We start from the raw sequence: 12,263 nt of genomic DNA, 5'->3' as shown, positions 1-12,263 counted from the left end.
CCACTTCTTCTTGAAATAACACCTACCTAAAACAGATGGAGTCCTAACATGCACTTAAATCCGGACTCTCCCCCCCCCCCCCTTCTACATAAACACCACATTTGGCTAACAGTGACGCATGTTTGTCTACACCCCTGACAACAAACCTCCATTCACCAAACTGCTTCTCCACTGCATTCGCACACATTCCTCAGACAACTACCCTGAAATCATGAGAACCTTCACCATTCCACAAATACTACTGTCATCCTACAACACAAACAAACAAACTCAACCGAGGCAGTTGGTTAGTTATATTCCCACTCTTTTTAATAAGTAATACAATCACATTCATTTCACCAATCGGTCCGCTCATGTTGACTTCTACACAGCCAATAAAAACTCATCCAACAAACAGTGATACAGAGTCAAGTCATTCATATTTATTGATACAACAACAGAAAGCCTTTACAAATTACACCATGTCATTTTGCACCATGTTGTCTCCAGGAGGAAGCGTGCAAACTGAACGTTCCTCGGCCCACTGCTCGCCCAGCCGCTACGCCGTCGGGTAAGAGCAGTCAGACGACAGGAGCGTCACGTCATTTCTCTCCCTCTGTCGTGCTTACGTCGGTCCTTTGGACACCACCGCAACAGCCCTTGGAAATGACATGTCCCCTCTTCGGTCGGTACTGCACACCTCGCTCGATAACAAAAGTTCATCTATTCAAACTGTACATCAAAGACACTCTCGATGAATGTGCATCACTGACTACGGCCGACTCTCTGGACGTCAGCACGGTTCCTCGTCTAATCCTGCGCCCCATCCTTCCTTTTCTTTATTTTACCCCATAAACAACTCACCTTTTCCACAACCAAACTTCATTCATCATACATTGTTTGTTTCGCTCCATACTCGCATGTTTCCTCCATTTCATTCTTACTACATTGGCGTACAAACACATTCCTCCCCCCGACCAGTGGCCGTCGGTACGTCTCGTCCAAACGGTAACTTATGGAACGGCGGACGAAGGGAGGATCAACGTCTTCAGCTCAAATTTACAAAAACAGGGACTCGGGTGGTCAGCTCTTCTGGCTTTTAATGGAAAACTGTTCAAAGTCCGTGCGACGGCGTACGTACAAAATGCTCTGACATGTGCAAAAACCTAAAGGAAAAGACAAAAACACAGGACAAAACCATTACTCACACCTTTTCATACACAGTTGTGTTCAAAACAACAGCAGTCCAAATTGACTCACCGCATCGATCGGTGCTTTCCATATAACTCGTATTACTACACAGATAATACTTTACCAGTAGCTGCAATACAGTCGGATAAACCAACACACCCAACATTCATGATACGAATGATTAAGTACAAGGAGCGTGATCAACATAATAGCATTGTGAAGTACGATCACTGATGTCACTCCGGTGGCCCTTACTTCAGGATGAAGCCAGCACGTGTCGTACATGCGATTCTCTCTGAAAACCTGAGGACGACAAATCGTGCAAGACGTTGTTCAGAACAACAGCGTGCTTTAATTAAACATTTGCTTGGAGAGGGCAAAACATACACAAGTCAATGAATCTCAACGCCTTGAAATGGAACGCCACACCCGAGAGACATGGAACGCCACACCCGAGAGACATGGAACAGAACCGTTCTAACAGATCGAACGACAGCCAGAACTGACAGTTTTCCCATGATGTCGCGCTAAACCCCGTACTTCCCTATCTTGTGTGGCAAACCATCATATAGACAGATATTGCATACATCAAAGAACACCGATACTGCTCAATACCTGTGTTGTGTAAGCTTCTACCAACCAATCTGGGAATGCAGGTCACAACATTACGTACGTTGACAAAGCGATCTGTCTCCGAGGGAAGCCGACAGCCGATATTTCCTCACACATAAGGATACTGTGGCTTTTACTTACTTACTGTGACAATTTCAACCCTGATCCAAGCACAAGGCATTACAGCCTCTTCTGAACACTTTGTTTCGGTTAATTACATTATACTTTAACTTCATTCATATGTTCGGTGTCACTATTACAATATATCACAATGCATTTTGCATACATGACAAAACACATCTGTACATGCCACTGTGCTCTTTACATTAACACGCTGTATGATATACATTGTCTGGCCAACTTCCTATGTCAGCTCTGCTGACTTCGTATGGGTGTTCTCCATCCGACAACAATTTCGTCCGACCAACCTCCGGCTACTTACTTTACATATTGTACGTCTACATATTCACATATTTTGCCGCACAACGTGACTGGCGGCGCCACGCATCACGTAACAACCGTTATTGCAAGGACTCGGCCAATGATCACCTCTGGGGAGATCAGAGATGGTCTGAAGTTACCTCTGACTACTGTGACGATAGCGACACGCTTGTGTGAAGCTAATGTATCGGCAAGTAGCCCCCACAAAATCCCACATGCACTGAAGAGGATAAAACGCCAAAAACCATTATCGACTGGCCTACAGAGAAATGGAGAAACACTTTGTCGACTGACGGAAGTAACATTGTTCTTTTTGGGTCTAAGGGCCGCCCATAGTTTGTCGGAAGACCCCTACCGCTGAATTCAGGCCACAGTACGCTCTGATGACCGTTGAGCACGGTGGTGCAAGCATCACGATATGGGCCTCTTTCTCTTACTACGGTGTCGGACCTATTTATCGCGTACCAGGGATCGTGGATCACCTATTTTTAGGTGCCACAGGTTGGTTGACTCCATGCAGCACAGATGTGAAGCATTTCTCCAAAACATCCGCTACGCAACTTACATATTACTTATGTCACTCACAGGAATGCTACATCTTAATGGTTTTTTCAGTTTATTGACTTTGTTATCAAACATGCACACACAGCTCTTTTTTTTTCCCAGCCCAATCTCACTTTTTTCCTTCATTTTCTGTAAACACATCAAATTACTTATACTTTGTCCTTCACGTTTTGATGTAAAACATGTTTCACTACACACTGCTATTACTTTGAACACACCCGTACTTCCTCACATCATACCATCTCATCCTTCCTGCTGCCCTCACCCACCTGTGCTATACGCTCTCCATGTCTTCACTCCCGTTGCCCTCCTCCTTCGGCGTCTCCCCTTCGTTGGCAGCCTCCTCCACGTGAGCCAGCATGTCAGCCATCAGCGCCTCCTCCAGCCTTTTCCTCACACTGTACACCAGCTCCTCCTGTTTCCTATGCATCGACATGACAGGAAGCCGTTACAGTCGGCGGCTACCCTCGCCGCTAACGGCCAGCGTCTCAGCTCAACTTAAACAAAACATTCTGACATTTTTCTCATAGACTGCCCGCTCACCCACCTGATGTCTTCGTCGGTCACTATAAAAGCCTTGCACAGAGGCTGCGCCGTGTTGAGCCACACGCCGGGGTTCTTCTCCACGGCTGCAGACAGCTGGCCGGTGATGGGGGCCACGCTAGTGTGAAGAGCACTGGCTATGGCCGACAAAAGGGTTTTATCTGTGCAGCCCGGACCCACGCCTGCAAAAACACGAGTCGACCAGAGGACAATTTCAATAAAACTGACACGGAACAACAGCCAAAGACTGTTGCTATGAAAATTATACTTATATAACCACAAAACAAAAACAGCACACATACAAATACATTAGACCTCCCAATCCCCTTCTTCGAACTGCGGAATATCCAGATAGAACAATTCCTAATTTCTGACCATGGGAACGCCTGCCTCGTGAGCCGTACGACTTTGATGTAGAACACGCCGCGGATTTCGGATGGAGGTGTTGTCTTTTGTCTTATAACTTCACTTGAATTAACCACATTGCCTTACGAGTGGTACCGCATCAAAGCTGCTAACATTTCCTTTACGGTTTGCAATCTAGACCATTACAGTTGTCTTTGAAGCAAACAGGGAATTTCTGAGCTGTCATTGCACCTCAGACATGTTTGCCAATTCATCTGAATACAGTGTGAAACTGAGGTTTGAAAGAAAACATATTTAATAGCATTGGAACACTGCATAAACAGGTTTACTACGTCTTCCTTTCTTTCTGATCAGCTTTCCGCATCTCTCGTGAAGGCTTAACAAATGCAGCGTTGCTCTCCGTCTACACGCAGTCTTTATCCTTGCCATATTCCACCGACTGTCTCGATTCGGTGTCTCGTTCTTCGTGCGCGTGAAATATCGGAAAGCTTGCCGATCGTTTGCGAGCTCTGACCCACTGCAACCCCAGGAGAAGGACCTCCAACTGCATATGCTTCACAGGAGGACCTCGTACACTGTGTGGCATCTTGTCTTTGTTTTTCACCCTCTTCCTCAGCAGTAAAGACTTTGCCACTACAGAGAACTCTCCCACCCATATGTTATGACTGAAAATACACAGAAAAACATCAACGGCTGTTTCCACTTTTTTACTGTGTAACATAACCTTTTGCTAATGCTAACACATATCTCTAAATCCCACACAATCTGACTCGTGCTGGCCCTGATTGGCCAAAATGGAGGCTCGTTTAATCTGTGCCCGACCTTCCTTTCCACGAGTGTCCCATTATTGATAATGCATATTAATTCAATAAAATGCCTTTCGTCCATTACTGCACTTAATCTTTGTTGAAACGATACAGTTTTAGGACTTTCTATAGCATACATTTTGACCTGGTACCTCCAAAACACCCTAAAACCTACACATCTCTACTTCAAAGACAACTACAACTGTCTAAACTGCTATTGTATTGGGTATCGGCTTTCCGCAGCTTGGAGAATGGAAATCGCAGCAATTGCCTTTAACATTTATAAAACGTTGTTTTTTTGAACAGCTCTAGTACACGTATCGTAAGTAACAGTACAGGAAAACACGTGCACTTCTATATATACATTTAATTTTTGATTTTAGGGTTGTGCCAACTAAGGGACCACACCACTACAATTTCTTTTAGGCCCTCACTTTGTGGCTCCGGCAACCAACAGGACAAAACTGTTCCTGTAGCACAAAGAAAAGGCTGCTCTTGCACACAACCGGTTCACCTGCTACTTTCCTCAACTGTAAAACATTTACTGTCAAACGCAATACTTTTCACATTGATAAATCACCTTCGGTGGAATTCTTTCCACATCTCCTCTATAACTACTTCCACTTCAGTAGTTTGTGTCTGGCCTCCGGCGTCGCTGCACGAAAGCCCTGGTTCTTGTATATATGTGTGTGTATATGTATATGTATGTATGTATGTATATATATATATATATATGTATATATATATATGTGTGTATATATATATATATATATACACACATATATATGTATATATACATATATATGTGTGTATATATATATATATATATACACACATATATATGTATATATACATATATATGTGTGTATATATATATATATATATACATATATATATATGTCCTTGTTTTTGAAGAACAAACACTTTCTTCTTTCTATTTATTTATTTTCTATAACGACAGTCTGTACATATTTCTTCCATAGCGTACGGTTGTGTATGTACGAGGAGAGTTCGTGTAGCTGGAGGATCACCTTGCAGGCCTTTAGGCAGCTCCATTGTTTTCATCAGTTCCTCCGCAATGTCATAAGCACTGAGACCGCTGAGCTTTTTCTCCCAAAAGAGCTGCAACCGAACCAACAAGATTGACAGCGTCAGGTAATGCGCCCTTCGGGTCTGTTGTTCTACATCACGTGAAGCTATCGAAGCACGCCGCGGCCGTTTACCTGTCTGGGCTGGTCTACGGCTTTCTGAGGATCCGTCTTCACTTTGTTGCTGGGATGATTGGTGACCTTCGTCACAGGCTGCTTGAAGATGGAGGCCGTTTGTCTGACCGGCAGGGATGTGTTCAGGTCCGGTTTGCCCTAATAAACAACACACATAACAGCACCCTGGTTAGAACAGCTCACACTGCAATGACATAAACCTACTTTTTACTACAAAAGCTGCACCATTTCCATTGTGTTGTTTTTAGAGTTTTGGCACAAAACAACACAAACTACTTCTCTAACACTGAACACGTCACACAAACGTGGGTTTTCAGATGTTCGGGAAACACCAGAATCCGCTCAGCGACCACTGCATCATACCTGCGTAAGGATCTGAAGCACGACACGTGCATCCAGACTGCAGGACGCTGGCCGGGGATTCTCTCAACGTTCCACTCACGCTTCTCTCAAACTATCCGTCTAGGCTGTTATAGTCCCTAAAAGGGTTCCCACGGACCCATGGGCCGTTTACACCAAGTGTGGGTCGAGGGCCGTGACGATGCCTTAAATAGCTCAGCCTCCCAGAAACTCTGCCCTCCACCTGCTGCCACCGGTGTCCAGAAGTCATACGCTCGGAGGACAAAAATGAGCCTCTTTTCTCTTCCGTACAGGACATTTAGACAAAGACGCACGTGAAATGACATTTTGTGACCTTTGCAAAAACACAGGAAGGGCTGCTCAAACCTAACTCTGAATAAGGACGTATTAAATAAAGCATCAGACACAGTCAAGTACATATTACATACACATTAGACTTGATCTTAGTTCTGCACATGACAACATTCACACTTGTCAACTTCTACCTTCACTGAGGGTCATTTACAAGTCATCGCCACGGTCCACTTACGCTCACCTTGTTCTGGTTGTTGTTATCGTACCGCAGTCTCTGGCGGTTCTTGTTCAGCTTGCTCATCAGCATTTTCCCCGTACGGAAGTCGAAGGAGCTCAGGTCCATCTGGTTACCCAGGTAGCGGGCCAGCTGCGGCTTGCTCCGAAACTTCTTCCCAGACGGACTGGCGGAGGGAAGCAACGAGAGCACGTGAGGAAAACCACAGCGGTGATACCGCGTTCTTCACACACGCCGCCACACTGAAAACTTACAGCCACGTGAACAGAAACAAACAAAACTGACAGATCGGACGTCAAAAACACGAACACCATACACAAAAGACAGGAGCACAACATGCAACACGTCCACGGCAAACAGAGGCGGACGACATTCACATGAGGAATGACACTGAAAGCACGTCGTCGTCGTGCGAAATGGACAGTCGGTGTAATGCATCTTTCGCCCGGTTAACTGCCAAGTGCCGGACATCTTAAGTTGATATAAACATAAGCAGTACCGTTACTGTGTGCATTCCTAACAAAACAACAACATCCTGAGAAACGGAGTCAAATGTAAACGACACATCACCACCACTTCAAATGTTTGTACATGGAAACATCGCAGCTCCACGGTGCTGCGTCCCACCTGAGCGATGGCCAACGACACTGCGGGTTCGTGCTCTTTACTCATGCACATGTATCTGACATCACACACCACAGTCAACACCAGGAGAGTAGTACAGTCAGCCTACCACAAACTATACAACCGGCCCGCCTCCCCCCTCTCTTGCCTCTGATCCTCATCTTGCTCTTCTCCTCTGCTATAAATGAAAACACATCCGGCGATGTTCATTCACTTCGCACATACAGTAGGATTAAAGACACCGACGTTCATTCATCGCGGCCTCATCTGCTGCTGCCGTTAGCCCGCTCGCTCCTCGGTACGGCCGAGCTGGCCTGGCAGTCGGCCTTCTCGCCTACCCTCTTGAAACATCCCAAACTTTATGCGGTCCAGCCCTCCCCGCACACCTCCTCGTCTTACTCTCCCGTACGGCCCCGTTTGCCAACTCGCTGCGCGAGAGTACAATGAAGTTTAAGAAGGACGTGTGGGTGCAGTACCTAAAATAATAGACATCGCTTTTTCCAGCGGACAAACCCGACTTTCTGGTCACTTCTTCCATTTTCCAGCCCTTGGGGAGAGCGGCGCAATCCCACCTTTTCTTCTCCATTTCCCGCGCTACTCGCCAACGAAAAGTTACAACGGAAAGCGTCGCCCGTTTCTTTCAGCAACGCGTGGACGTGTTTCTAAGTCGAAGGGCCTCCGGTTCCTCAAGCTTTTGTCTCGAGCACGTTCAAACACGCGTCCTGTGTAACGAGACCTCGCGGCCGCTCCAACATCACAGCTCTTTGTCGTCCCGAAGATCGCTCCGCCGCGAACTACCACCGGATCACTGCTCGCCCGCTCTGACCGTGTGGCGAGGGCTACATCCGCGAAGGAAACAAGTAGTTCTTTACAAACCGCGGGACAGCAGCCGGAAACGAACCCAACGGCGACTTCAAAATAAAAGGATAAAAGGCAGAAAAGGCTGATGGACGCTTATACGTAACTTACATCTAAATCTAGCCAAAACACATCAAAGGATTTGATGAAAAACTAAATCCTTTTTTCCCACCTACGACAAACTCCCATGTCAGAACTACATCGGAACTGTTACGACTGGGCCGCTTTACTACGATCTCCTACGGACCCTCCTTTTGTCTAATTGTCTTCTTTTTTCAGATATTTCTGTTACGGTATAGATTTGGATTGCGTTCTGCTTTCACAACACACTGTTGTTATTGTCTTGTTGTAGTACAGCCGCGTCCACGCCGACGCACTCTTTCATTCGCCGTCGGTGAAAAACGTCACGTTTCCTAACATTTTATTTGAGCCCTGAAACCTGATCGAATCAGCTTAACGCTTGCCAAAGACATAATGATACAATTCTAAGCGTTCCACGTGCCTAACTGACCAGTCCTAACGTGTTTTAGTTTTTTACGCTTTCAACAACCTATCTTATTTGTAGGCTATACAATCCTTAGAGTTACGTCTGTTATCCGTTCACCTACTGGCGTCGTTCTAGCGTCTCGACTTATGGTGATGACCTGTTGGAGTTTTTGAATCGCTTGCAACTGTAACTATTTTACACTGCCTGTAGCAATCTTTCACAACTAGGACTTGCTTGAACAGGCCAGCATTCTCACAAACGTGTATTCTAGGCAGGGGTGAGCCATCTAGACTCGACCTAAACAACTTAGACATTTTGGTATAAATACCAAAAACAGCTACATCTATCTACAAATATCTACAAATCTACAAATATCAGAAAGGTACTGAAATGGCCTCGAACATTTGGATCCCGAGTCTGTGGCGTTACACGGCAAAATTGATACATTTACAGATTGTGAAGTCGTAATATTTTTGGTTTAAAGTCAGTCAAACACATCATAAAGTTGAAAAAAAAGGATAACGAATAAAGATTACCGAAAGTAATGTTTTTCATGTGCGCAAAAGGAAAAGCTAAAAAAACCCAAAACATCAGCGTATGTGTATTTACCACGTTATAATTACATACCGCCGCAATAGAACAAGATTTAAAATTGAGTGGCTTTTTGAACACATAGAGAGTAACGGCACCATATCTTAAAGGTAAGTTGCACCTTTTTCTGTATTTCAACGTAAGCCTTATGTAAATCTATACGCCTCAAGTAAACATGTTGGTGGTTATTCCCTAGCTAATAACCCCTCCACAATAATTGTTTAAAGAAATTCACCGGAAGTGTTTCTTACCCGCTTCGGTTTGGCTTCATGCTAGGAAAGAGGTCCACAGCCATGTTGGCCTATCGCATACCTCAATTAGAATTCTGCTTCAAGAACACCACCGACAGCAGAGAAACACGATACGTTCGACGTGACCGCAATTCGTGCCCGATACATTTCAAACGACGTTTCTAGGACAAATAACAAACATATTTCTCTCTTTGCTCCTCGCAGTACAATGCCAAAGTTTATTGTGACGTGAGCTCAGCCCGTACACCGCGACGATGCCTGCGGTTGTCATCCCGCAGACACGGAACGCCGGCGTTTATGAATGAACGATGTAAATAGTGCACGTCGATTAGATGAAAAAAGACAACGTGCATTTTTTAATTTCTGCGAGACTGTGATTAAGAACGCCGCAGAACATCGCGTCTGGTTGCAATGCGTAAAAACCGTGCAAACACGGCATCTGTCGACGTAAGGCTAAGCACACCGCCGGCTGCAAACGTTATGGCAGATATGTAATCGTGCCACGGTGATGCTGAGGAACAAACCGACATCACCGCTACAAAATGCTGCGCTGCCGTTTTCAAATGTGCGACCACCGAGCGCATAGAATCGATGACAAACGTCCTTCATTCGGACGTCGCGGATAAAACCTCAAATCGAATGCTCTATCTGTTAACGTATTAACATTTAATGTCCCATACTTACTCGTTTTTATCCATCTCGGAGGAAAAATCTGCTTATCCCTCTCTTACCCTCTCTCGCTATGTTAAATCCCTTCTCCCCTCTCCTCTTTCAGTCCCCTCCCCCTTCGATGGGAGAAATGAAAGACGTGAACCACGCAAATTTTGCACATTAAAATGAGCTTTATGTCAGACGATACCTGATGAATCACTTCAACGTCTACCTAGTACTGGGTACTGCAACCTTAAGCAATATTTTACCCAGCAGGCGTTAGGGGGTATTTAGGTAATGGATTCTTCCATTCGATATAATTTTTTTTTTAATCACGTACAAATTAATACTTTCTTCTTAGGTCATGACCTTCCCCGTTATAAAATCAAATGCATCTTACTCACGACATCGGCGAAATCTTCAAGTGACTGAAAACATGCATCGAACATTACACGAATAAGAGAAAAAAATACAATTTTAGTTACACGACAAGCCCGGAAAGGAATACAAAACGTTGTTTACAGAGCCCAAGCAACTCCATGACGTTCGTGTGGCCAAAACTAAAATTTATTATTATTATTATCCTTTTGAGTGACGCACTCACGTTGACTCGCTTGACCTTTCCATTACTGTACAGCACACAGTCAACCCACCTTCCCCCGGGCAACCGTGTACGGTACCCTAAACGGAAAACAACACAAAGTCGGCAGATATTAAACACTTACATTCGTTTTTCTCCCAACAAAGCTGTAATTTCTGTTACAATAACATCTTTGTGTTGTTCCATATAACACACAGGACAGGCCCAGTTACTACAGCCCCGCATTTAATCTGTGGGTCCAACAAACCTCCAAAAAATCTCACATTTTTGCTCATTTGTGATTTACACAATTGTGACACACGCACACAAAAGCACATACAATGATGCAAGTTATTTCTCACTTGATAGAAAAAGTATTTTTCTTTGCTAGTGCATTGACGGTTCACTCTGGGTTTCAACAGCAATTGGAATCCTTTCGGTTATGTTACTGCCAACTATTGTGTTCTTCTTATGTACCTTTCCACGGAAGAAGAAAAAGAAACAATATACACACGGGCAGGGTACATGGTGCAGAGCCATTTAACATAAATCAACCCTAATTCGCTGGGTCCAACACAATTATTTCTCATTTCTATTTTGGGGGGAAACCTGCAGCCAACGCTCAACCGAGCGGTTTTTATTAGTGCCGTTGGTGTAATCTTAAAGACAGAAGTATGTGTTCTTGACTCAATACACCTTTATATCCATATCCACGGTCTTTAATAACACCACATTCACGAGTATTTGTCCTCAGGAATTGACAGAGTGCTTTCACCGGGGTGTTATCCGTGTGACTTAACACGTCCTTACAATACCGACGTACTCGGCAACAATTACTTTACCTAACATTTGTTGGATCATCCTGATATTCTCCGAGCTGCGGCGCTGCACACACTAACCTGCGTGCGACAACCGCTATTAATCCATCGAAGGACCCGGGGCTGTCTTTTAACTCGCCTGTCAAATATAACAATTGCGCGTTACGCGTACATTCGGGGATTTCTAATGCCATCGCGATCACGGGGTAGTGCTTAAAAAGCCCGGTGGCCTTCGCGGCGAACACCTTATTCACTCCTATCGCCGACACCTTTCAAAAAGCAACTACATACACGTGATGTTGGACGAGTTCGCTAACGACGCTGTCAAAATCAATGTCCTATTTGCATATCGCTGTCACATAAGGAGTAAACGCACCGACGCCTGTAGACTCCTGACGTATGTGAATACTCATATCACTCCTCGTATAGCTCCATCCATATAAACAATCGACCGGGAATCGGAAAAAAATATATAAGAATAATAAAAAAAACTACACACACATTACACCGACAGTCGCGGGCCCGTACTGATGCAGACAACTCAATCGATGAAATACGCTTCGCTTTCTGCCTATATCTGCATCGACACTCGTACAGGAACATCTTTGCGTGTGTTATCAGGAGACAATTAGAACAGTGTTGTCAGTTTAGCTAAATAGAGAAGACTACAAATGTTTGGACCACGTGATGCGACGAACCATTTGAAACAAGAAATAAAACTGAACAAAGATCTATGTAACATTTATTTATTTTACTAGATACACTGAAAAAATCTCTTTATACCATTTT

General features: G+C 44.6%; 1 protein-coding gene across 9 annotated transcripts in view; it reads right to left on the bottom strand.

Moving 5' to 3' along the window:
• LOC103399996 (methyl-CpG-binding domain protein 3-like) overlaps window positions 1–12,056 on the bottom strand; it is an 844,757-nt gene extending 832,701 nt beyond the window's left edge. For 2 of the 9 annotated variants that reach the window (XM_025052445.1, XM_025052449.1), the window contains exons 1-6: window positions 11,499–12,056; window positions 6,621–6,780; window positions 5,726–5,863; window positions 5,534–5,624; window positions 3,335–3,512; window positions 3,027–3,209 (exon numbers count right to left, since the gene is read on the bottom strand). In XM_025052445.1, coding sequence (XP_024908213.1) covers window positions 3,062–3,209; window positions 3,335–3,512; window positions 5,534–5,624; window positions 5,726–5,863; window positions 6,621–6,780; window positions 11,499–11,668 — 885 coding nt within the window. In that variant the 5' untranslated portion in view covers window positions 11,669–12,056 and the 3' untranslated portion in view covers window positions 3,027–3,061. The other 7 variants (XM_025052466.1, XM_025052474.1, XM_025052471.1 and 4 more) reach the window with 7 other exon arrangements.
• Window positions 12,057–12,263: the final 207 nt, after the last annotated feature.

This window comes from Cynoglossus semilaevis, chromosome 2, assembly GCF_000523025.1.
Source record: "Cynoglossus semilaevis isolate Cse_v1.0 chromosome 2, Cse_v1.0, whole genome shotgun sequence".
NCBI lineage: Eukaryota > Metazoa > Chordata > Actinopteri > Pleuronectiformes > Cynoglossidae > Cynoglossus > Cynoglossus semilaevis.
Note: the sequence above shows the minus strand (reverse complement) of the source record. Positions and strands in the feature narration are given on the sequence as shown.